The following is a 24,818-nucleotide window of genomic DNA, read 5'->3' as shown; positions in this document are numbered from 1 at the left end:
AGCGGGTGGGGAGCAGAGCGGCAAATATCGCGGTACTAGGGGAAGGCTCTCGCGAGAGGTAGCATGCTGCCGGTGCGCATGTGGTAGTGCTGGGTACGGCGGGGTGAGGGGCGCGCCGGGGCCGCCGCGTTGCTCTCTCTTCTCCCTTCTCCCTTCTCCCTCCTCTCCTACTCTCCCTCCTCCGCTCTACACGCCTCCGGCTCTCACGGAGCTGTGGTGGAGGGCAGGGGTTAGGCTAAGCGGGAATTCTGGGGGTTTTGCGCCCCCTCGGCGCCATTTTGCTCGCCCCGTTCTCACCTCCGGTTTTGGCCCCGCGCACTGAAGGCCGAGCCGCTGCCTCCCGCCGCGTCCCCACGGGCAGCCGGAGCAGAGATGGGGAAAGCGGCGAAGCGGAAGAAAAAGGTGTCAGGGCCCTCCACAGCGAAGGGCCCCGTGAAGTCGGCGATGGCCGTGGTCAAGAGCAACCCCTTTGAGGTGAAAGTCAACAGGCAGAAGTTTGACATTCTGGGGAGGAAGACCAAAAATGATGTGGGGCTGCCGGGTGTCTCACGGTCCAAGGCCATCAAGAAGGTAAGAGCACTCCAAAGCAGGGAGGAAGAATGGTATCTCGATGTGGGGAGATGATGAGGCTGGAGCCCTCTCAGGTGGAATCTGCCCACCTCTGAGTGCTCAGGTGATGCAGAGCTCGGGGAATGGCTCCGGCAGGGTTCAGTAGAACAGCTCTTATTGCTTGGTGGGAATGGTTCTCTTCCCAAGTTACCCAGGTCCACGATACAATGGCACGTGTTGTCGGCGAGTAAGTACTGGACCAGAGTAAGTGTTCCTTAGGTTGGTCGGTTCTGATCATCACAGGATGTTAAGTTTCTTGATAATGTTGTAACGGTGGTATAATAGTGAAAGGTTGAAAGAGCACTAAGGCCGCGATACAGTGAGAAATGTTTAGCTACAAAGAAACTACTGTTGATCTGGAAAACAAATGCGGGTGATTTTTTGTGCACAGGCTGAATAGTCGTGTTGTAGAAGTAATGATCTGTTGGGATGTAATGATCTGTTCCCCGCTGTCGTAAGGATCACCATACAACTTAAGAAGAGTAAATTTTTTATCTTCAACCCTTGCACCATTTTCAAAATGCCTCATATTCTTTCTCTCTTGCTATCAGTAGCTACCTGACCAAAATCTGTGATGCATAGGGGAGAGTGTATCATACTATGCATCTGGGATTCCAGCAGCCTACCTTATTCCAGGGTGAAACACAGGACTTTTTAGTGGTCTGTCACTTCACACAAACCAGCAAGGTTTAAACCTATGTAGGTTAAGTTAAAGCTGAAAAAAGGGCAATTTGAAAGTATGTCCCAGATGTTCTCTGACATGTTACATGCATGCTGTTGTTGAACAGAATTTAAAGCACTGGAGGGGCAAATGCACTGAAAGCAAAGAGATATTTTATCATATTATGTGTGTTGTGAAAGGTGATGCATTAAGTATTTTCTTTTTTATCAATAGAAGAAGTAAACAAATTATTGAATACAAAAAAACCCCACAGAAATGCTTTTTGATACCCAATGTATTGAGAGGTATTAATGTTCATATACAGTGTCTGAGCTATAGAGACAGTGTGTATGAACATTATACACTAATGTATAATAGTCATATTGTGCATAAATATAAAGAATATGTACATATATATGTACATATTATGCATTATAAATAGGTATAGTGGTCACTGTAAGAAGTAAATAGAAGGTAGAACTGGCACAATATTAGATGAAACCTGAGTTTTAGTGTCATTTGCAGCAGCATATGAAAATTGTGACTGCTCAGTGAGGCTGCAGAGGTCTAGAGTAGGAAACCCAGACTTTTCCTTGAGTGCAGCACTTTGTGAGGTTCTGGTAGTATGAATGGCACAGTATCTTTCTCTAAGAATCTGTTAATGTGCTTTAAATAAAAATGGGTATTTCTTCAGCCTAAACACAGCCAACATTTTTTTCTTTAGAAACTATATAATATCTTCAGCATGAAGTTATAAATTAATTGTTGCTATGAGTCAAGATTTTAGAAAACTTCATGAATGTTGTACATCACATTTTAGGATTTGGGGTTTTATTTTATAATAAAATAAATCAGATATTTGTCATGAATTAGGTCACTAGCATTGGAAAGTAAACCTGTCTCCTTACCTGTCCCCAAAGTAGAGCACATAGTAAGTACCTTGTAAAGGTGTGTGATAAACTTCTTTTTACTGACTTGATGCTTGACTTCCCCACGCTCAACAGGCACAGGGCTAGATGTGTGGATCCACTCAAGGCTTTTATGTCTTAGATGAAATGATCAAAAAAAGTTCAGCTGACTTTTGCTGGCTTTTTTGCTTTCTTTAATATGCTATTCTTAGTTTACTAAGCTTAAGACATGTCAGAATTTTTCAGTGTAAATGCACAGGTTTTGTATGCAATAAAATAAAGGTGAGATATGGTGTAATATTTTATCTTCACTTGGGTGCTTATAAGAAAACTTCATCTGAATGTATTGTATGAGGTTCCCATCTTCATGTTAATTTTTCCTTCTCTTTTATTGCATTCTGATAAATTGCTATTTATGATATGATGGTAATATAAAGATTATTATGTTGATAGGATACAGTGGAGTCTTTTTCACGTTGGCTTTGGCAGCAGTTACTCTCTGTTCAATTTTATCTCCTTTTGTCTTTTTCCTTCTAGCGCAATCAAACATTACTGAAAGAATATAAAGAAAGAGAAAAGACAAATGTGTTTAAAGATAAACGTTTTGGTGAATATAACACCAAAATCACTCCCGAGGAAAAGATGATCAGACGATTCGCTCTGGAAAGACAGGTAAACAATTAAAAAAAAGGAAAAAACAAACAAAAGAAGCCAAACACAAAGCCACAAGGCACACTTGAATTTTTAGATCGGGAGCACCCCCTTAATAGAAGGTTTTGCAGGGTAATGCTTTATTTTTGATTTTATAGGTTTGGAACTTACAAAAAAGAAATTTTTTATGGCAATAAAAATTTTTTCATTAAATCTTTTTGGTTTTGCACGACAACTGTTTGAAGGAGATGGTTTTTTCAGCACTGACATGCAAGAAAGCTATTCATAGCAGATTCATTGGTTAATTGTTTTTTTTGACTGCTTTGTTTTAGGAGTTAAATTAGGAAAAGGTGGTCACCATCAAGTATATTCAGTAGCTGAGTGGAACTCTGTAACTTGCTGTCATTCTGTACTGTGGATTGAATGTGCAGTACTATCCTTTCTGCCTCATCATACTCAATCTCCAGAATTAAACAGTGTAATTTTTATAGGTTGAAGTCTGTTTCATTGGACCTGAAATGCAGTAGTTAAAAATTGATGTTACTGATAAATAGATAAAACTTCAGCTTCCCTTGGTTTCCTGGGTTAGTCCATTTGTACATTAGTGTAAGAGAGACATGACACTCTCTCACTTAAAATGTATTTGAATCAAAATATTGGTCTGACAGTGCTCTTATTCCAGTGTTAAGTTCCAGCAAAACACTGGAATAACAATCACCTCAACTGGAACTGAAACTAAAGTCTGTGTTATTCTGTTGCCTGGGAACTAAAGATCTTTTGATATTTCATTGGTTTGTTTTGCTGTTCTTAGCAAAATTATGGAAAGAAGAATATCTATAATCTTAATGAAGATGAGGAATTGACTCACTATGGCCAATCTTTGGCAGAAATTGAAAAACTAAATGATATTGTTGATAGTGACAGTGACACAGAAGAAAGAGGAACACTGTCAGGTAAGAAGTGCCAGCTGGTGTTTCACTGATAATTTTATTACTGGTAAATGTGTACATCATTTGTTCAGTACTGTCTCTCAGTGAGAGAGAATATCATGTTCTTGGTTGGAATGTTTAAACCAGATTTGATTACTTCTTGGTCACACACAGACCAGCTCTCTGGACTTTAGCAGGGGTTAAGTGGGACATACTACTGGCAAGCGTCTTTACTCTGTAGCTTTTCAGCATAAAAAAACTGGATTTTGAGCCTTTTGGCCAGAATCTAAAGTGTGAGTTTCCTGGTTGCTTTCTTGCATCTTTGGACCTACCTGTTGGATAAATACAGGGAAAAAGCATAATCCTACATCATCCCAACTATTTGTCAGTGTAAATTATGTGTCTGACATAATCTCTTTTGGTATGGCCATTCTCATAGGGATGGGATTAATGCATGATTACTTCAATAGTTAAAATTGCTCCCATTGTCAAAGACTGGGGAGATACTGTCCTAGCAGCAGCACTCTTGCAGTCATGTGTGGATTTGAAATATTTACATCCTCCTTTTTTTCCCTAGCTGAATTAACTGCTGCTCACTTTGGAGGGGGTGGAGGCCTCCTTCGTAAAAAGGTATCAAGTGAACAGCAAAATGAAGAAGAGGAAAAACCTAAGTCTAGGAAAGAACTAATTGAAGAGATGATAGCCAAATCTAAACAAGAAAAGGTGAGTTTCTGAAATATAAATGAGCATGATTAAGAAGCTGTCACCATCCCTGTATTTGTAGAATAGAATAATAGTGGCATAGCAAACAAAGGAGGAAGCCGTCTGAGAGGAGTCCAAGCTCCTTGAATAAAGTCTGACTCTGGAGGCATTTTAGATATAACTTGTGTATCTGCCATTGGTTTGTATCCCCAAATCTCTCCTTGTGTTCACACCTGCTTTCTGAATGCAGCCCTTGTACCATTCACCATAGCTCTATACTTCTTCACAAAGAATGTTTGCAGCTTCAAAATGTTAAATATTTGAAATAATTCATTTGTTAAAGTCAGCATTTTGGTTTTTAAGTTATGAATGCTATGTCATGTATATCTGTACATAACTGCTGCATTTGGTTTTGTTTTATTTTTCTAGCAAGAGAGGCAAACTCGGAGAGAAAGTGCCCTAGAACTGACAGAAAAACTTGACAAAGACTGGAAGGAAATCCAAACCCTTATTGCCCACAAAACCCCAAAGTCAGAGAGGAAGGACAAAGAAGCAGAAAAACCCAAGGTGAGGTTTTGACTAGACTGATTTCCTTGGTTCTAGTAACTTGTAGTTTTGACTTGTAGTGGCTAAACTGTAAGGCAAAATTATCACTTCATACAACAAAATGTTTCCTTCTATTGACATTGAAGGAGTGCTACAGTTCTACAACAGTCTGATTAGTTGGAGGAATGTAGGGTTTTGTGTATTTTCTCTGATTTTAATTAGTTTGCTTTTCTTTAATTGTCAAGTGAGAGGCAGATTGCAGACTGAACAATACTCTTGACTACAGCTTATTTGTAGGACAAATAAATTTTCTTGAAGAATTAAAATTGTTGGGAACACTGACTTATTTTGAGCGCCTTTGGAGTGTTCCTTTGATGAAACAACTACTACTTGACAATAGACATTTCCTTGTTGAAATTGGGCTCTGTCCCTTTCAAAAAGGGAATGGAAAAAATTTACTTTTGAGTAGATATCGTATGGTCTCGTGCTTTTTCTATAATTTGTATTCTGTACTAAGGGAAATAAACTTTTAAATGTAAGAATAGGCATTCTGTTGAGCTTTTTTTTCTTTTATAAATATGTATTTTCTTGCAGAGCATCATGAATTTCCATTTATTGTTCTGCAGTAGAATCTAGATTTTATAACTTCAGTTAACTAGTTCAGTCTTGCATTAAAACTGATCTCAAAGTACAACAGAAGATACTGGACCAAAAGTTCGTGTTTGGGTGTATTGATTTTTGGGTTTAAGTTGCTCCATGGCATGTGGAAGATCATTGAATAGCAACATCCCTTTTTATTTTCTTTAAGCTAGACTTCCATGTAGTGGAACTAGCAAAGGCTTATCTCATGTGAAATGCAAAGTGTAATATAAATTATAAATTTATTAATTCTGGCTGTGTTTTCTTAATAAACAATATTTTGAAGATTTTTTTTAAAGTAATAAGTAATTCAGTTATTATTTAAGATACTCTTTTTAAATTTTTCATTTCAGAGTAATTTAAGTAAGGAACGGGGAAATTCCAGGAGAATTTCTCTTCAACTATTCTTAACATTCCTTGTCTTAATTCTGAGTTGAGTGTTTTTGCAGCTTGCTTTGGAAGCAGTCTTTTCCTTTTATCTTAACAGTCTGATTTCTTAGCTGTTAGTCTGGCAGAGGGATGGCTGTAAAGCAGAATAATGAAACTTAAGATAATAAACAATTGCATAAATATTTCTTTAGCCTGATGAATATGATATGATTGTTCGAGAACTTGGATTTGAGATGAAAGCAAAACCTTCAGAAAGGCTGAAGACAGAAGAAGAATTGGCCAAAGAAGAGCAGGCCCGACTCCAGAAGCTCGAGGTATACCATTTATGGCTGAGATTGTTTGGGGCCTGTCTTTTGGGAGTGACTGCTTAAATTCATTCCTTGACCTTAGATTGTAAGTGGCTGTGCTAAACTGCAATTCGTCAGAGGGTGAATTTAGGAGATCTTCTGTTTGTGTTTGTAATCTGATATTAAAACAACAAAAAAAAACACCATAGGCATAGTATGTGACTGTGGAAGTTTATGAAATGAGTCAATCTTCCTTCAGTAAAAATGTAATGTTACTTTGATTTGCCTTTAAATGTTTTAAATTATTCAGAGTTGAGAGGTGATCCTAAGTTAGTGGAGTATCATGTTGCACAGCAGTTGAATTAATACACTGGGCAAGTCATTTGTTGCTTTCTTCTGTTGTTGCAAGAGCTTTTCAGTGGTAGCATGTGCATAGCTTTGCTTTGCAGAGGGATATGGAATGTCTTGGAAATGTTGCATGCTATTTCTGTTACCTGGAGCACTGAGTCTTATGGGAAGATGGAATAATTTGGTAAATGTTTCACTCTTTTTTTTTCATTCTTTTTGTTTTGGTATACTAAGAACACATTTAACACTGCAGGGAATTCAGTAACTTCAGATTACATCAGAGCAGCTCAGTATCTAATAGCAGAACAGAGAGATACTTTTTTCTTTTCTACTCTTACCATCTTAGAGTTTGATGCTCAGTCTGTATCCCAAAAAAAAAAAAAAGATATTGTCAGCTTTTGCCCATAATTTCTCAAGTGGCTGGGTTTTTTCTTTACACCAACTTTTTGAGTAATCCAAACTAACTGGTTTTTCCTTGTGTTTTCCTAGCTGTAGTATTTGAGAGCTCTTCTGTTTTGGTGTGGTTACATGATTGATCTAGATGTCTCACATCTGTGTGTGGTATTTCTTGTGAAACACAGGCAGATCGATTACGTCGCATGCGTGGAATAGATGAAGAGGCAAATAAAAAGAGACCCAGCCACATGTCAGCTGATGATCTAGCTGATGGCTTTATCCTGGATAAAGATGACAGACGTTTATTGTCTTACAAGGTAAGGTTTCAAATTTATGAATTTTCAGAGGTCTGTAAAGAAGATTCGGAAAAACAGTTGGCAAGTGAGCTCTTTGGAGACATTTAGTTCCACCTCCTGCTCAGAGCAGGGTCAACTATGAAATCACCAGTTTACTCAGATCCAGTCTGTTCTTGGAAAATCTCCAAGAATGAAGGCTGCTCAGAGAGATGTGCACTGACTGCCCTTACTGTGAAGAGGTTTTCTTAATAGCCAGGCTAAGTAAGCCCAGGTCTGCCTCTCATCACAGAACAGGTACCCAGCTCCCAGTAGTCCTGGTGGCTTTTTACTGAACTTGCTGCAGTTTATCAGTACCTTTGTTGTATTTGAAGGCTCAAAACTGAATTATGTGTTCTGTATGGTCTTACAAGTGTCAAGTCTCCTGACTTTATTCTTCCTGTTAGAGTAGCCTTCTCTGTCACTGGCCTGCTGGGTTGAACAGGAGGCTCTCTGGCATTTCTGGTATTTTTTTTTTTTTTTAATTTTCGCTGCATTGATACAGTGTCAGCTGAATTTCAGTCTGAAGATGAGTAGATTTCTGACATGTTTTTGATGAAGGTGGCAGAGCAGCATAACCTTAAAGCTGATATTACCAGTCACCCTGGCTGTGGTGCACGTGTGTGCTGATTCTGTCTTCTCATGCACAAGTAACAAGGGAACTGCTGTTCTTCCTGAGGGGGAGAATACCAGTTGTGAATGAATTTAAACTGATTATTAATAAAATCAGGATGGGACCAAATATATATCTGATAAGCTATTTTAACACATAGAAGGAACATATTTTTATACAAAGAATGTTCCTGTAAGTGATGTTGAAGTCTTTTTTGTATCATCTGATAGTTTTCCTTCTGTGGTTCCTAAAGTGGATTCTTTTATTCCTCGTATGCTATCTCTTCCAGTTTCTTACAGCCCCTTGAAAATACCCTACTTTTTTATATTGATATGTATGTTCTCTCTCTGATATCCTTTACTGGCTGGCACTGCTGGCATTCACTGCCTGGTCAGGGTAGCAAGGCTCAAATTATCTTGATGCATATTTAAGATAGCTTTGCATGGTGATTGTGTTGATGCTGCCACTTCAACAGTGTTTTAACTGGCTTGTTTTCTCTATGGACAGGATGGAAAAATTAATATTGAAAATGAGGAGGAGAAAGAGGAGGAAGGAGAGGAAGAAGAAGAGGAGGAAGGAGAGGAAGAAGATAATGAGAATGAAGAAGAAAGTCAGGAAGAATCTGCAAGTGAAGATGAGGAGGATGATGCTGCAGATGGCCACTCTGATATTGAATCTGATCTTGAGAGTGAAGGAGAAGCTGCAGAGAATAACGAAGAGATGAAACACAAGGCAAATGAAAATGAATCACAGAATGTGGAGAAATTAGATCCAAAGAGAGAAGCTGCCAAATCAGAGCTTCCCTACACATTTGCTGGTAAGCAAAGGACTGATGCAGAGATCCTTTGTTGTCAGGGGGTTTGTAACAACCAGTCAGTTTCTCTGCACTGTAGGTTTTAGATTCATTTATGAAGTTTGGCTCCTTAGTTGTCTTGTACTGTTCAAAGAGCAGCCAATAACTGCTGTTCTTAGTGAGCAAACCTAATCATGCTTGTAGAAGTAGGAACCAGATCTGTTTCATCCCAGAGCAGTTTCTGTGCCTCTGAGCAGCATCAGAATTGGAAGATAAAAACAGGGGAGTAAAATAAAAACACCTGTGCTCTTTTCTTAAGGCAGCCTGCTTATCCAATCCAAAGTGCTACTGTTTTACCTAAGAGAAGCCAGAACAGTTTTCTGTGATAATTTCTCTGGTGTTTGGACTGAGGTTTTTGTCAGAAGGTGCTGGAGAGACAGGATTCTGAAGTTTAATCCCTGTGATGTAACACTGAGTTATTGTAGAAACACTCAGAGTTTGACTGGTCTTGGGCCCATGCCTAGCAGGAAGGAGGAGACGTGTTTCAAGTAGTACACAAAACATTTATTCATATTAAGTACATAATTCATCTAACTATTGTCCTAGTGTAGATTTCTCGAACAAAAGTATCTGTTGCAAGATTAAACAACCTTTCAAACAACTTCCTTAAGTGCTTGTGTTTTTCCATCCAAAGAAGATGACTTACTACACAAAGCCTTTTGAATTGCATTCAGGATTTGCTTTAACCAGAAAGCAGTCATATTGAAATAACTCAAAAAACCACAACTAGTTAAGATGTCTTCTAGCATGTTGACTTCTGTAAAAAACTAAATACATGCCAGGGTTGTTGGTTTTTGGGGGTTTTTTTAAAAATAATTTTATATTTTTCGTGATATTTGTTACTTTTCTTAATGTTCTTCACACAAAAGCTAATTAGGTGTGAATTAAATATAAAGGTAGCTGTGTTATGGTAAATTTTTGATTGAATGTGTGTTTAGGTTTAATTCTACTTTGTGTCAACATATTGTGCTGCTCAGTATACATGGTAAGTAGAGGATGACTTGAGTTTTAAGCATTGAAAAACATGTTATTTTCTGACTTGTTTCATAGGAATAATGCTACATATATGCTAATAATCTATTATTAGTGTTTAAAAGGTAATCATTTAAAACATTTCTGGTGTCTTTTTTTCTGAACAATGTAATTTTCGGATTGGAAGTTTGCACATTCACTTGAATTAAAGCTGTAACATTTGAGTTTTTTGTGTGGTCAATTTTTGTTTTTATTTTCTAGTTCCTGAGTCCTACGAGACATTTAAGGCTTTATTGGCTGGAAGAACAATAGAACAGCAGCTTATTATACTGGAGAGGATTCAGAAATGCAATCATCCAAGCCTTGCAGTGGGAAACAAAGCAAAGTTGGAAGTATGTTTTGTTTTGTGTTTAAAATAACTTTTAATTCCAGAGTAAGTTTTAGTAAGTATTTAGGGAGAAGTATAAAATATATATGCTTCTATGTTGTGAGTAACAGTAGAAGTAACATGATAATCTTAATTTTCTAAGTCTATCACTGCTCAAGAATATGTACAATGAAGAAAAGCTTAATAACTTCAACATATTTCTTGCAGAAATTGTTTGGCTTCCTTTTGGAATATATTGGAGAGTTGGCAGCTCTAGGTTCACCAGAGCTCAGAACAATTGACAAACTGGTCCTGTAAGTATTAAATCCTATGGACTTTTGCTCCTTCAGGGTTTAAAGAGAAAAGCTACCTAGAGTACAGGTGTAGCTTGTTTCAAATATCCTGTAGAACTTACTGGCAGCTGGTAACTCTTAGCTTTATGTTTTAACTTTGTTTCACAGGTTACTTGATCTATTAATTGTATCAAGAGATTTTCAAAACCTCAGACTGTGATCTGCAAGATGCTTTTTGTGGGTAGTGGATAAGTAATACCATATATGCATGAAACTCCTTTCTAGGAGGTTATTTAGACAGCTGCTAAAGGATTTTAAGCTTTGCACTGACACTGTGCAGTTTCTGTTGCAATCTCTGTTTTTTCCATGGGCTTTAGCTCTGTGAATTCACTTAGAGAGCTAGATGAAAATGGAATTAAAGTGTTACAGTAAGCTGATATGGAAGTTCCAGCTAAACACTTTGCAGGAAGTTGTCAGTTTGGCATTGTTGTCTTTGAGTACCTGACAGGCAGTTAGGCTGTGAGGAGAGAGCCAAGTTTGTCTCAGAGGTATACAGCAAAGGACAAGAGTTAATGGGCAAGGGCTGCAACAAGGGAAATTGCAATTAGATTTAAAGAGAAAAAATCTTCTCAGAAAAGGTACTGAACATTAAAATTGGCTTCCCAGAGAAGCTGTAAAGATGGAGAAAACTTAACAAAGCTATGAGCAACTTGATCCAGCTTTGAAGTTAGACCAGGGGGCAGCATCAGATGATGTCCAAAGGTCCCTTCCAAACAAAATTGGTCATTGGTTCCTATCTTGACTTTCCAGGATAGGCAGGTTTCTTTCAAGTTATTTTTATGTAGTTTTCAGCATTTTTTTTTTATTTCCTGCTAAATTCAGTAAGTTTTTAAAAATCTGTTCCGTGCAGTATTAGCATTCATCACTCTGTTGCATTCATCAGGAAGGGCTCTGACCCGTTGGTACTGTCACACATGGTTTGTACCAAAGGGTAAATATGTTTTGATTGTCTTTTAGAACTGGGATATATTAATATCTCTGCAGACAAATTTCACTGAAACTGCTGGAAGACCAAACAGATTCAGGCTCCAGACTGCATATTCCTGTAGGCACTAAGCATAGGCCAGGAGCTGATCTGACTTTGTCTTTGGGGTTTTTTTCTTGTTTGCAGTAATAATTTTGCTAGTCACATTTCTGCCTTACATGTTGTTTAATATTGCCTAAGAGTGTTTAGAATAGTGGGCTGTCTAGTGTAAGCCAGCATACTTCACTAAAGTAATATCTACAGTTAGGAGATTCAGAAGGATATGTCATAACCATAGCAAATGATTTAGGAGCACATTGTAAAGTTTAAAATTATTTTTCATCTAAGATTTAGAAATCTACAACTCCGGGATTCTGAGAAGGTCAAATAAAAAGTACATGTCTCTGTAAACTAAAGTATTACAGTAATAATTTATATTCTAAAAAAGGAACATTTGTTGCAGGCAATTTGTTATAGTTACAATATAGATGGAACACATGAAACCTTCCTATGGGTGCTTAAAAATCAATTTTTTATTAACATCAGTAGTGTAACTTGATTATGACTTAAATTTCTTGTTAATAGGCCATTGTACAATCTTTGCCAGATGTTTCCTGAGGCAGCCAGTGACAGTGTCAAGTTTATCCTTCGAGACGCTGCACATGATCTGGAAGAAGTAATTGAAGTCAAAGGCCGTGCAACATTTCCAGGTTTAGACACGGTAACAAATCCATGTTGCTGGGATAATCCCTTTGCATTAGTACAGAATGGTAGTAAGTGCAAAATGACATTATGTAGTGAATTATCAGCATCTATGACTTTCCAAGATTTTCAATATTTTAAATGGCCTTTTCTGGAGATAAGTTGCAACAAAAACCCCCACAACAACAAAAAATCCCTACCCCCACGAAATAAACAAATAATACACACACATTCTTCAGAACAGAAGTGTGACTGGAATTAGTAAGGGGAATTGTCTCTCCAGTCTTCATAGCAGAACACTGTTTATTTTCCAGATGAAACTTAAATTGGTAGTTTTAGGAAGAAATGATGTTATCACTTGCATTGTGACTTCTTTAATTGTATAAGTACAAATGTTTAAAAAACGTGCTCCATAGAAGTGTGATATCTCTGCAATATCTCTTGGGTTAAAAAAACAAAAACAAGAAACACCCAACCAAAACAAAACCCGAACAAAAAACAAACTAAGAGAATATTATTATGGATATAAAATTACAACATTTCTTAGTACTTTATACATTATAATGGCCAAACTAGTGACTTGGAAAGAATTTCTTTCCTTGTTGTATTGGTAATAGCCCATTTTCACTTGCCATGTTAAATGTGAACAGATTCCTTTTACAGTGTCTAAGTAAATGGCTGTTGGAGAATTCAAAAAGGGAGCATAGGAAAATGAGTATTTTTAAATTGTAAAGTTTCAAAGACAAAGCATAAATCTAATTAAGAGAGAGCTACTTGTTTTCTGTCAGCTTGATGAATTGCTGCTGCCTAATGGAATAATTAGTCTGTTGAAGGAAAATGGACTGAAGCCTTGGTTCTTACAGCTTGGAAGATATATTGAGTTGTTTTGAAGAGTCTTTATTCAAGATATTTGGATTTTGCAGGAAATGTATTATTGAGAGCTTTTAACTTTATTTTTGATTTGTCACTGTCATCCTTATAATACCAGTCGCACTTCTGGCTTTCATTCCCTTCACTGGACTTTGCCAGGTTGCAGGCCATCATTATCTTTTAAGGTGGAATTATATCACTTTGTATTCTCAAAGCACTTGTTTGAATGAACATTCCATAGATCAGCTGTCTTAGTAGGCTTTTCATATGCCTACTGTCATCTTAGCCTGCAATTCAGAGCATTTAGTAACCAAAACACTTCAGGAGAGTATTTTTTCACAATCAAGGAGGAACAGAGAGGAAGCAATGAAACTTTACTTCCATCTGCTTTACTGTGCAAATATCCACTTAAATAATGTTCATAATTACCTTGCAGATGATGTTTAATTTCCATATGATCTTGACTGGTCACTGAAGTCCCCTTCAATAAAAGTGTACCTAATTACTGCTTAGTTCTTTTGGCTGCAACTGTTTGGTGATGTGTGCCCGTGCCTGAGGGTTCTGGTTACTTCATTGTCTGTGTTGAGGACTGGTTGAAAGGTGCCACAGGTGCTGTGTGGCCATGTGCTCCTGTGTTTGTGGTGTGAGAGTATGTGACTGTGGTGAGCTGAGGGGGATCAGATGGGGCTCTCATGGAGTAAATGGGGTTGGGAGGCAGAGTTCCTTCTTAGTTGTTCTTTCAGCTGCCTCAATCCAATATTAGAACTATAATGGATGTCTCGTAATGGATATTCCTTCTTCTCATCTAGCTTCAGCAGTTATCTCAATAAATGAGTCATGTATATCATACCAGATTTCTCAAAATTATGTATATTGTAGTATTTTTGACTACTGTGTGGCAGTTATTCATTCAAAAGTTACATATGGATAAAGTCAAGATCCTGGGAATAATGTCTTAACTATATTTTGCCTTATTCTGTTTTATGTGCAATCAGCTTATTTATTTGAAAATTGTGTCTCTGCTGTTTCCAACTTCTGACTTCTGGCACCCAGTTGTAACACCTGCTTTTATGTACATGAGTCAGCTACTTACTAAGGTATGTCTGTAATGTTTTATCTCAGGATTATATTATACATATATTATTTCTTCCTCAGACTCCAAATATATATGTTAGTATTAATTTATATAGTGGAAATGTACTTGCAAAGGCAGCTTTCTGCTTGGTATAGCCACAGATAGTAATTGGAAGAAAGGGCGAAGAGGAAAACATCCTTGCAGGCTGTAGTCCAACTCACAGAACCATCTCTCTTCAATTTTTCAAGCTGTCACAAAGTAATTCCTTCTATGGTAAATTACATGGGACTAATAGAACAGAATGAGTACAATCTGAAGTCGTTCATTAGTGGTTTCTTCTCCATATATTGCATTTCTTCATACTTGAGAGGTTATTTACTTAAAAATTGGCAGTATTTGTTTTCCTTGAAAATGTACCTAATGCAGTGCATTGAGTTAAAACGTGTCCTTATCTTTCTATCCTAATATCCTGTTTATATGTTTCAAAAGTCTTGAGCTAATTGCTCAATTGCTGCCAAGTTACTCAGAGCCTTCTATTTCACTAATTTCTGAAGGATTTATTGTTTGTGGTTTAGCACCTTCTAGTGGCTAAATGAGTTCTGATAAACCTGTTACTCAGTTCTGCAGATACTCTTCAGCTGAGGAACAGAGAAAGCCAGTGTGGTTCTCATCAGAGATCAAAGGCTGTAGTTTTATATACTTCAAACGCTTACAATGTAGTTAACAATTAATCTTTTTGGGAGATTCTGTATTTGTTATGTATAGACTTTTAATTAGGAATATTATGCTCTTTTTATTTCTTTCAGTGTCGCATTACAGCATTGCAAGATGTTATTAAAGGGTTATTTATATGCTGTTTGTTCCTGGAATATGTATCTCTCTCCAGAAGATTTGTACCAGAACTCATCAATTTCCTTCTTGGAGTACTTCACATCTCTCTACCCAAAAACCGGGCCCAGGGTGAGTTTGTTTAGAGTAAATGAGTGTTTTGTTTAGAGTCCATTTTAGTATTGGGGTTCATCTTTTAAATGTTTTAAATATGAGTATTTCACACTGATTTCATTGGTTTTGAACAAAAGCCCAAAATCATCTGCAAGTTCAGCCAAACACAACCTTGATTCTTGGGCATCTTGTCATGAGCTAGATCCTCTCGTGTTGTTGGCAGGAAGGAAAGGACTGAAGTTATTAAAGGAAATGAACTCATGTTGGCCACAGTGCAGTATTTTTGCAATGTTGTTGTTCTAAACAGACTGTGTGATTGGACTGTGTTCTGAAATTCAGAGTTCCTAATGGATTCCTGATGAGTACCCTCTAAGTTCACAGTGAGGCAGCAGCTCATGCTGCAGATACCCTTAATCTTCACCTAATAGCTGCATCACATAAATGAGAGCTAAATGAGAGGTGCATATCACAAAGATTATGGTTTTCTTTATTTGACATGGATTTGTATAGTGCAATAGAGGGCAGCTATCCCCACAAGCAGGATTAGTAAAATAAGTGTGTAAATGTAACAATTTGCACAGACAACAGGGATAACAGAATTCTTTTCAGTGTGATCCCTGTGTTAGCATTTTTTTTTATTTTGCCAGTCTCTCTTCAGTTTTTTTTTCCTTTTATTAGTTTCTGTCTTTAAAGTTGTTCTGGTTCTGGGGCTCTTTTTGTTGACCTGTTCAGGGACAATAATTTACTTTTGAGGAGTTTTGTCAGAGCATAGTAACTAATTCATGTGTTAATATTTTTGTCTGGGCACAGTATGCCGGTGGAGACTGTGCAGGCAGGATATTACCAAGTGAAAATTGGAATTATTTGATAAACTCACAAGATATTTGGGATTTAATGAACTACACACTATGTATTAGTATGCTTATCTCTTTTGATAAGATCCTTAAGAGTCTGTTCTCTAAATAGTCATCAGTCTGGTGAGGAAGGTTTAGCTTCTGTCAGTATTCCAGTACTTCAGTAGGCAGCTCCCTTCCTTTCCCTTCAGGACTTTTTTGCCTTTCCATGCTGCCTTTTTTTTTTTTTTTCCATTTTGAATTTTTGAGCTACTACTGATGCCTTTTCTCAACAAACCTATCACTGCAGTTTCACCTTTGTTATCTGGCATGGATGTACTCCACAGACCTTTCCCTAGCTGCTTCTCACAGCTTAGCAGTTTCCTCTGAAGTGTGAGCCAAGGTTACACAGCTGGGCTGCATCAGAGCTAAGCCCTGGATTCTCACAACACCAACAGCTGAACCCTTAGAAGGAGGTGGGAAGAGGTTGTGGAGTGGGTGGGTTACGTAGTACTAAAAGTATTCTCTCCTTTGTGTATATTAGGAATATTTCATCTACAGAGGGTTTTGGTAAAGTTAAAACACAGGGTTCTGCAAAATGAGATAAGAAACGTGAAAAAATTTTAGTGGTAATCGTTGATCAATTGTTACTTTGTTTAAAATATTTATTTGTATTTCTGTTAATGACTGTGCACTAGTTAAATTTGCATGGTGTTGGTTTCTGTTAGCTGTAAGGAAAAGCTCAATAAAAGATACATAAGAGGCCCAGTGTTCTCTTTGAGAACTTTCCAGTCAGTGTTGATGTTCTGAAGTTCCCAAAGTATCCAATTGTGTTTTTAAATATTCATGGTGGAAGTTGTTCTGGTAGTTGTGATGGTTAAGCTATCAACAGAGAATATTTTAAAATAAGCAGACATGCAGCTCTCTGGAATGTTGATGCACCATCGCACCAAAAGAATTCTCAGGGTTCAATCTTAACATTAGAGTCAGCAAATAAACTCTTAATGCTTCAATTTTATTATCTTGATCCATAAATTTCTCACATGAGAAAGACATATGGAATGCAGCTTCATAAGAGACTGAAATACAGTCTGATTTAGAGTAAAGACTATTACCTTAAAAAAGAAAAGCTGTAGGTGGAGGGAGTGGGAAGGAGTTGTCATGGTTGATAGCTTTAGCTAATTGAATTGTTAATGAAATTGCTATCCTCTCACAAGTAAAGCAGATAATAAAACTCACATATCTTAGTCCCTGATCTTGCATAAGCTTGTGTGTATGTCATGATCTCTTACAACTTTGGGTCTCAAACCCTAAAAACCTTCATTTAAATATACTGTCTTGTGGCTTGTCTGTGAAGAGCCATGTACAAGGTGTAAAGCATGTAAATAATCTGAACTTAAAGTTTGAAAAAGTTTTGAAGTCAATTCCACTGCAAGCTTGCAGGGCATGAGGGAAACAAAGAGGGGAGAAAGACCCCCTAGGTCCAGCACAGAGAATGCAGATTATTTTGTCCCTTAGCCAAGAAATTCCTCAGATGCTTCTTTAATTTTGCTGTATAAGTAGTTTCACAGATCAGCTTGTGATCTGTGCATAGGGATTCCTTCATGTTTTCCATATGCCCTGCTCCAGTATATATTCTGTGTCCCATGCTCCTCCTGTGTTAAACCCCTCAGCTGGAGTGGGAGAGGACTTTACAGTGTGTCTGAGGGCCCCTGCTGAGGGCTCACAGGAGAGGCTCTGGCTGCAGCTGTGGGCTCTCCCTGCTCCAGCTCACTGTGCCTCATGGCCACATTCTGACCAAAGCCTTCTGCTTGTGACCCCATGGGAAAGTCCTGTACCTGCCCTGTCCTCTTAACCATATCCAGTCCTCCATCCTGGACCAAACCTGCAGTTTGACTGTGCATCCTGTTTCCCACAGGGCAAACATGAACCTACATGTCTTAACTTTCCCCATCCACAGAATGAATCGAAGAATCATAGAATGGTTTGAGTTGAAAGGGACCTCAAAGACCATCTAATTCTAGCCCCCCCTGCCGTGGGCAGGGATACCTTCACTAGACCAGGTTGCTCAAAGCCTTATCAAACCTGGTCTTGAACACTTCCAGGGCTGGGGCACCCACAACTTCTCTGGGTAGCCTGTAGTCCAGTGTCTCACCACTCTCATAGTGAAGAGTTTCTTCCTTTTATCTAGTGTAAATCTGCCCTCTGTCAGTTTAAAACTGTTACCCCTCATCTTAGCACTACACTTCCTGATAAATATCAGAGTTCCTCCCCATCTTTCCTGTAGGCCTCATTTAAATGCTGGAAGGTTGCTGTAAGGTCTCCTCAGGGCCTTCTCTTCTTTAGGCTGAGCAACCCAGCTCCCTCAAATGGGAAGTGCTCTGGTCATCTTCATGACCTTCCTCTGGATGCTCTTGAGCCAGGTCTGTGTTCTTCTCTGGGGACCTCAGAGCTGAACACATTCCTTCAAGTGGGATCTCATAACAGTGAAGTAGAGGAGAAGATTCCCCTTCCTTGATCTGCTGAGCTTTTGTTGCAGCCCAGGATGCACTGGCTTTCTGGGCTGCAAGGGCACATTGTCAGCTCAGAATTCAGGTTCTTATCCACCAATACCCTGAGTTCTCTGCAAAGCTGCTCTTAATCCACTCATATTGCTCAGTCTGTATCCATATGTAGGATTGCCCCAGCTCACATGCAGGACCCCACAGTTTGTCTTACTGAACTGCATGAAGTTCACATGGTCCCACCTCTGAAGCCTGTCAGGGTCCCTCTGGGTGGCATCCCCTTCCTGTAGCATATCAAGCACATAACTCACCCTGGTGTCACCTGCAGGTTTGCTGAGGGTGCACTCAATCCCACTTCTGTGTCCCCAGCCAAGATGTTCAGTAACACTGGTCCAAGGATAGAACCCCTGATGGACCCTACTCATAACTGATGTCCATCCATACACGGAGCCAATGGCCACAGTTGTGGCTGTGACCATCCAGATAATTGCTTATCTGCTGAGTCATACATCTGCCAAATTCATGCCTCTCCAGTTTAGAGACCAGGATGTTGTTCAGGACAGTCTCAAATGCTTTGTACAAATCTGGGTAGATTATATCAGTTGCTCTTTCCGTACCCATCAACACTGTAATCCAGTCACAGAAGGCCACCAAACCTGTCAGGCACAATTTGCCCTTAATGAAGCCATGGTGCCTGTACTGAGCACCTCTGTGTTTTGCATGTGTTTTGTCGTGGTTTCCAGCAGGACCTGCTCCACAATGTTGCTAGGCATGGCGGTGAGGCTGATCAACTTATAGCTTCCTGAATCTCTTCTCTTTCCCTTTTTAAAAATGAGGATTGTTTTTCCCTGTTTCCAGTCACTGGGAACTACAGCTTTTCAAATATGAAAGTGGTTTAGGAGCTTTACCTTGTGAGATCCCTCAGGACCCTCAGATTCCTAAGGTCCCAGGGAGCTGGGCACATTCAGGTTCCTTAGTCTCCAGCCTGACCTTCTACAGTGGACAGTATTTGGTTCTCCTGAGAATCTACCTTTGGGTTCTGTGACTTGCGCGGTGTGGCTAGAGCACTGACCCATGTCCCCATGCTCCAGTGTTTTCCATTGTTTTAGAAAAATATAATACAGATAGAAGTGTTTTTAAAGGTAGTGCAATTAAAAATGTAAAATGAGTCAGCTGTTTTTCTTCAGAAAGAATGCATAGAAGTGACCTTGTTTAATGAGTGTTGTTCTTGGTTTTTTAGGTTATACTGTAGTGCATCCATTTACACCAGTGGGGAAAAATCTAGAATTGCTATTGGTGTGTGATAAGGAGGATCTGAAAAGTTGGGAGAAGCAAAATGTGCCATTGAGTATTTTAACTAGATTAAAGGAAACCAGCAGAACAGAGATAAATCATACCAGGTATGTAAGAAGTGTAGAACAGAAAAAATACCTGTCATCTGTTGTGTCATGTCAGTGACAGTGCTCTTTAGAAGTAAAAACAAGAGTAGTGGATATTCTGCTGTGTTCAGTGCACTGACATAAAGATTTGTTGTTGATGGAATTCTTCTGGTATTTGCTTAGGAGAGAGAAATTTTTAGTCTGAATTAACAACTATTTCTAGTTATAACTGGTTCTGCCAAACAATCTTAATGGATTCTGCTAACAGTCCAAATTTAATTAATTCAGTTGATTTTATTTGAAAATCCACTGCACTTTTTGCATCTGAAATTGTTAATTTTTATGCATTAACAGGTTATCATGTCTAGCCCTGTGTTTTGATCTTATTAAAAAATGTGCAGCTCTGTATGAATCTTTACCATCATTCCATGAAATAATGCATCCTGTCAGAATACTGCTTACACAACATATGCCAGTAAATGAATATCCTGAAAAAATGCAGGTATGTATTCCTCAGGATTTAAATAATCAATATGTTGGTTTTATTAATAAATTCTGTGATCTTCATCTGTGCATTAAAAAAAAAACAACAAACCAAGTATAAGCATTAATTTTTTCGATGTTCAAGCATTTTGATATTCCTGTGGAAAAAATAAAGGAACAGAGAATATTTAGAAAAGGTATTTTTCCATTGTATATGTTGTCTTGCCTGTCTAAATGAAGAGAACAGCACTTGGCTTGTAATAATGTAGCATTCCATGAGTGACATAATTTATAAGAGTAATATGGGCATCTGGTTGCTCTCCTACTTTTGTAGTGAATCGGTAAGACCTTGGTAAAATAATACATGTACCAAACTGGGGAGGTAAAACTTATAACTGTATAGGTAAAATGAACATAAGTATATCTGGTCAGTACCTTACCTAGGACAGTTGCTTATTTTCTAGAAATGAGATTCAGATTTTTAATCTGTCTCTTCTGAATGTAGCAAAATAATCTTTTCCTCAAAGAAGCATTGTAAAATGTCCTTAGAGAACAAAGTTTTATTACTCAGATGAAGTCAAATGGCCTATGTTTTTTGCCATCAAAATTTTAAATAAGCAGTCATTGTTAAAATTACCATAAAGGAAGAGTCTGAGTTAAACTGCCTTTAGTCTTGCTTCTTCCTCTGTTAGGTGAAACTGCCCGCAGATTGTTCATGATACAATTTTAATCAACTTCCAAAGGCTTTTAAGAATTATCCAACTTGGATTACAGCATGTCAGTGTTAGCAGTGTCCTAATGAGTAGCTGTGACTTAACCCAGGAAAAAAAAATCATGGGGAGAGCATTACTGTTGATTGAATTTACAATAGCTTTTGATTTATGGTAGCTTTGATATGCTTTTACAATTGTAATTTGTTCTGCATTTTCAGGAATGGTATCATAGTGCTCTGAAAGAGCTGGAGAACAAAGAAAAACACTATACCCCACTGATATGTGAGAAAAAGAAGCCAGTGCCATTGAAACAGTATACTCCTAAAATTGTGAAAGTGTAAGTAAAGAACCCTGGATGCAAAGGAAAGGTGCATTTAAACCTTAAGATCTGTAGCAAGCTAGAATGGATTTGGAAAGCAGGACACAAAACAACTGGTTTTCTACAGATTTTGTGTATAATTCTAAAGGGGCCATCTACTTGTGTGGTAGGGAGGGAAAGAAAAAAAAGGAAAGTAATTTTAAGAACAATTATCCTGTAGGAAAAATAGCACTAATAGTCAACTCTTGCCTATATAACGAATTTTAAATTAACAAATTTCAAGATTATTAGATTGTTACTATGTGGTCAGGTGCTTTACTGAATGCTCTGTCAGGCACTGAGGTCAGAAGAATAAGAGTGAGTAGTTCATAATGTATATGAAATAGATGATGGTAAAAGATGGATTGTGAAAAACACTAATTTAGTTTTGTAGATAATAAAACAGTTTTCTGATTCAGGAAATCTGCTTTATATTGGCTGCTGATTTATTTAGCCATATTGGTTATCTACAGGGGCACAAAGTGTCTATTTTATTTATTCTAATAATTGAAGAGGACAGCTTTGTTCTGCCATACACACTTATCCCCAGGTAATTGATCAGGCTTCTTCGTAAAATGCATCTGCTGAGAAGGTCTGAAAACATTTAAGATGTATGGGGAGGTTCCATCTTTCTCCAAATGTCTTCCATTCTTCTAGTCTAGATTTTCAGTCTGTTCAAAGTGCAGGCTGCATATGGGGAATAGAAGTGTGGTCATTGGCATGATGATGAAGTGCAGTTAGAAGGTCTGGTGAGTGTTTTTCCAGTATGTTCTTATTTTGCAACTTATCCATATAATATGCAGGAATTAAAATTGTATACTCAGTATACTGAGTTAGTTTTCATACTCAGTATACTCTCCTGATAAATATGAAAAAGTTGTGGGTTTAAGGTGTTCTGTGCTTACACATGCATTCTTATTTCAGCTTAGAGTTTGGAAAAAAGCAGGCAGGCAGCAAGAAGGAGCAAGAAAGGAAGCAGCTGATCCAGAGGCATAAACGTGAACTTAAAGGAGCCATTCGTGAGATTCGGAAAGATAACCAATACCTGGCTAGAATGCAACTGTCAGAAATCATGGAGAGGTAACGTAGCCTTTGCTTCAGCACCACTTTCAGGGTTGTCCTGCCATGTGTTCATTTCTTTGCTGTGTCCCAAGACTGACATAAATCATCAACCATACTAAACTTCAATAAAATGGGACAGTTTGAGGAAAACCAGACATTTTCAATAGAGATCATTTAAAGTGTTTTCAACTTTGCGGTTTCATTTCTCTAGTTTAGGAGGATACAAAATGTTTTTATTTAAATGGTGTGTTGGTGAAATTAAAGAATTGTGGGGCTTTTTATAAATTAATAATTATTCTCTACGTATACTTATTTTCCCTAATATAATCTTTCTGAAATATTTTATATGTTGTTTGTTTTACAGAGATGCAGCCAGAAAAAGAAAAGTGAAAGAGCTTCTTGGTAGCCTTGCTACACAGGAAGGTGAATGGAAAGCAATGAAAAGGAAAAAATGGCAGAATTAATTGGGACTGCCTACAGCAGGAAGCTTACTACCATATAAAACACCCAATCATGGCTTTTCAACAGATTTTAATTGCATTTTTTGGATGCATTCCTTTTGAGGAAAAAACATCATTGGATCTGTTTGAAAAAAATGAACCTGCTTATTAGGAAAATCCACAACTTTTCATAAGGAAAATAAAAATAACACTTTTGTATGTAGCATGCTTCTGGTTTTTTTTAATGAAAACATTTGGACAAATAATCAGAATTCTAAATGTAAAACCTGATCACACACGCCTAACTTGAACTACACAAACACACACAAAAATTCTATGTCAGAAACCTTCTGTTATTTCAAGCTGGTGACAGGTCAGTAGTGAGGTTCCATTTCAGGTCCAGTTCTCTTCAACAGCTTCATCAACGACTTGGACACAGGACTCAAAGCTACACTGAGTAGTTTTGCTGAAGAGACTGAATTGACAGGAGCTGCTGAGGAGCTGCTGACTCCCTCAGAGGTAGAGGCCCTGCAGGGAGATTTTGACATTCACCAACCATGTGAAGTTCAACAGGGGCAACTGCTGGATTCTACACCTGGGATGGAGCAACCCTGGATGTACGGACAGCCTGGGGAATGAGGGGCTGCAGAGCAGTGCCAGGGAAAGGGACCTGGGGCTCCTGGGCCGTGGAAAGTTGAGCCTGAGCCAGCAGTGCCCTGGCAGCCAGGAGGGACATCCCTGTCCTGGGGACAGCAGGGACAGCACGGCCAGCCGGGCAAGGGAGGGATTGTCCCGCTCTGCTCGGGGCTGGGGCGGCCTCACCTCCAGTGCAGGATATAAAAGCTACAAGAGAGTGAACAAAGGTGGTGAAGGACCTTGAGGGGAAGTCGTGTGAGGAGTGCTGAGGGCCATTGGTCTGTTCAGCCTGGAGGAGAACCAGGAGAGACCCCACTGCAGTTACAACTTCCTTGTGAAGGGAAGGGGAGGAGCAGGCGCTTCTTCTCTTCTGACACCACTTTTCTCTGTGTTGACAGTGACAGGATTCAGGGAATGGCCTGAAGTTGTGTCAGGGGTAATTTGGATATTAGGAAAAGGTTGATCTGAAACATCTCTAGGAAGTGGTTGCAGCACCAAGCCTGACAGAGTTCAAGAAATTCTTGGACATGTGGTATGAATCATGGGGATGGTCCTGGTAGAACATTCTATGATCTTTTTTTAATGTTGAATAGTTGCAGGCAGCTCTCATAATGATAATATAATTTAAACAGTAACATTTTAATTAGTCTGTAGCATCAGGTCATGCTAAATTGTGTACTGAGTAATGGTATCAACTCTTAAGTAGAAGTCCTTTGTTAAAGCTGTACATCCATTCATCTTTTCAGTGAGTTTTGAATTGAGCACAGCTCTGAAGTTCTTAATAATGTAGGGTGATTAATTCCACATTGTAATTGTGTTCAAAACTGTCTGACTGAAGGGAACAGTGATATCTTTAACTTTCTTCCACTTAATTGATCATGTATGTCTAATCACTGATAACTGCCCAGCATTACTTTGAAAAACATCTGCTCTTTAAACAGAGCCAGTAAATACTTCTAATGTTTTCTTTTTATAGTGTATTTGCAAAGAAACATTGCAATGGGACAAAAAGCATCACAGTTACTGATGGGTGCTAATCTGAACTAGGTTTACTGGTCAGGTATTCACTTAATATTTGGTAAATACAGTGATAGTTGTTACACATTCAACAAATGTGTAATGTTTCCATGGAAAACTGTTAGGAAAATAAAATTCCCTTTTATATTAACTTTTCAATTTCCATCTGAAAGACAAACTATAAAATAAGACCTGTATTAAGAATGAACTAATGGCCCCAAAGTTCCCTCCATTTTCAAATGCTGTTCCTAGACCTGATCTGTGTTTTGGCCAATGGGTACCTG

At 38.3% G+C, this 24,818-nt stretch overlaps 1 protein-coding gene across 1 annotated transcript; it reads left to right on the top strand.

Annotated features, from left to right (window-relative positions):
• The first annotated feature begins 67 nt into the window (after positions 1-67).
• On the top strand, positions 68-23,104 carry NOP14 (NOP14 nucleolar protein). The gene is made up of 18 exons (XM_041458185.1): positions 68-570; positions 2,716-2,850; positions 3,641-3,782; positions 4,336-4,481; positions 4,890-5,027; positions 6,227-6,349; positions 7,252-7,383; positions 8,519-8,828; positions 10,098-10,228; positions 10,432-10,517; positions 12,106-12,241; positions 14,088-14,189; positions 14,974-15,127; positions 19,687-19,846; positions 20,180-20,327; positions 21,240-21,358; positions 22,304-22,459; positions 22,806-23,104. The coding sequence occupies exons 1-18, from the start codon at positions 373-375 to the stop codon at positions 22,903-22,905; spliced, it is 2,616 nt and encodes an 871-aa protein (XP_041314119.1). The 5' UTR covers positions 68-372; the 3' UTR covers positions 22,906-23,104.
• The last annotated feature ends 1,714 nt before the right edge of the window (positions 23,105-24,818 follow it).

This window comes from Pyrgilauda ruficollis, unplaced genomic scaffold (assembly GCF_017590135.1).
Source record: "Pyrgilauda ruficollis isolate IOZ18807 unplaced genomic scaffold, ASM1759013v1 scaffold1, whole genome shotgun sequence".
NCBI classification, from domain to species: domain Eukaryota; kingdom Metazoa; phylum Chordata; class Aves; order Passeriformes; family Passeridae; genus Pyrgilauda; species Pyrgilauda ruficollis.
This window is presented reverse-complemented; position numbering and strand designations above follow the sequence as displayed.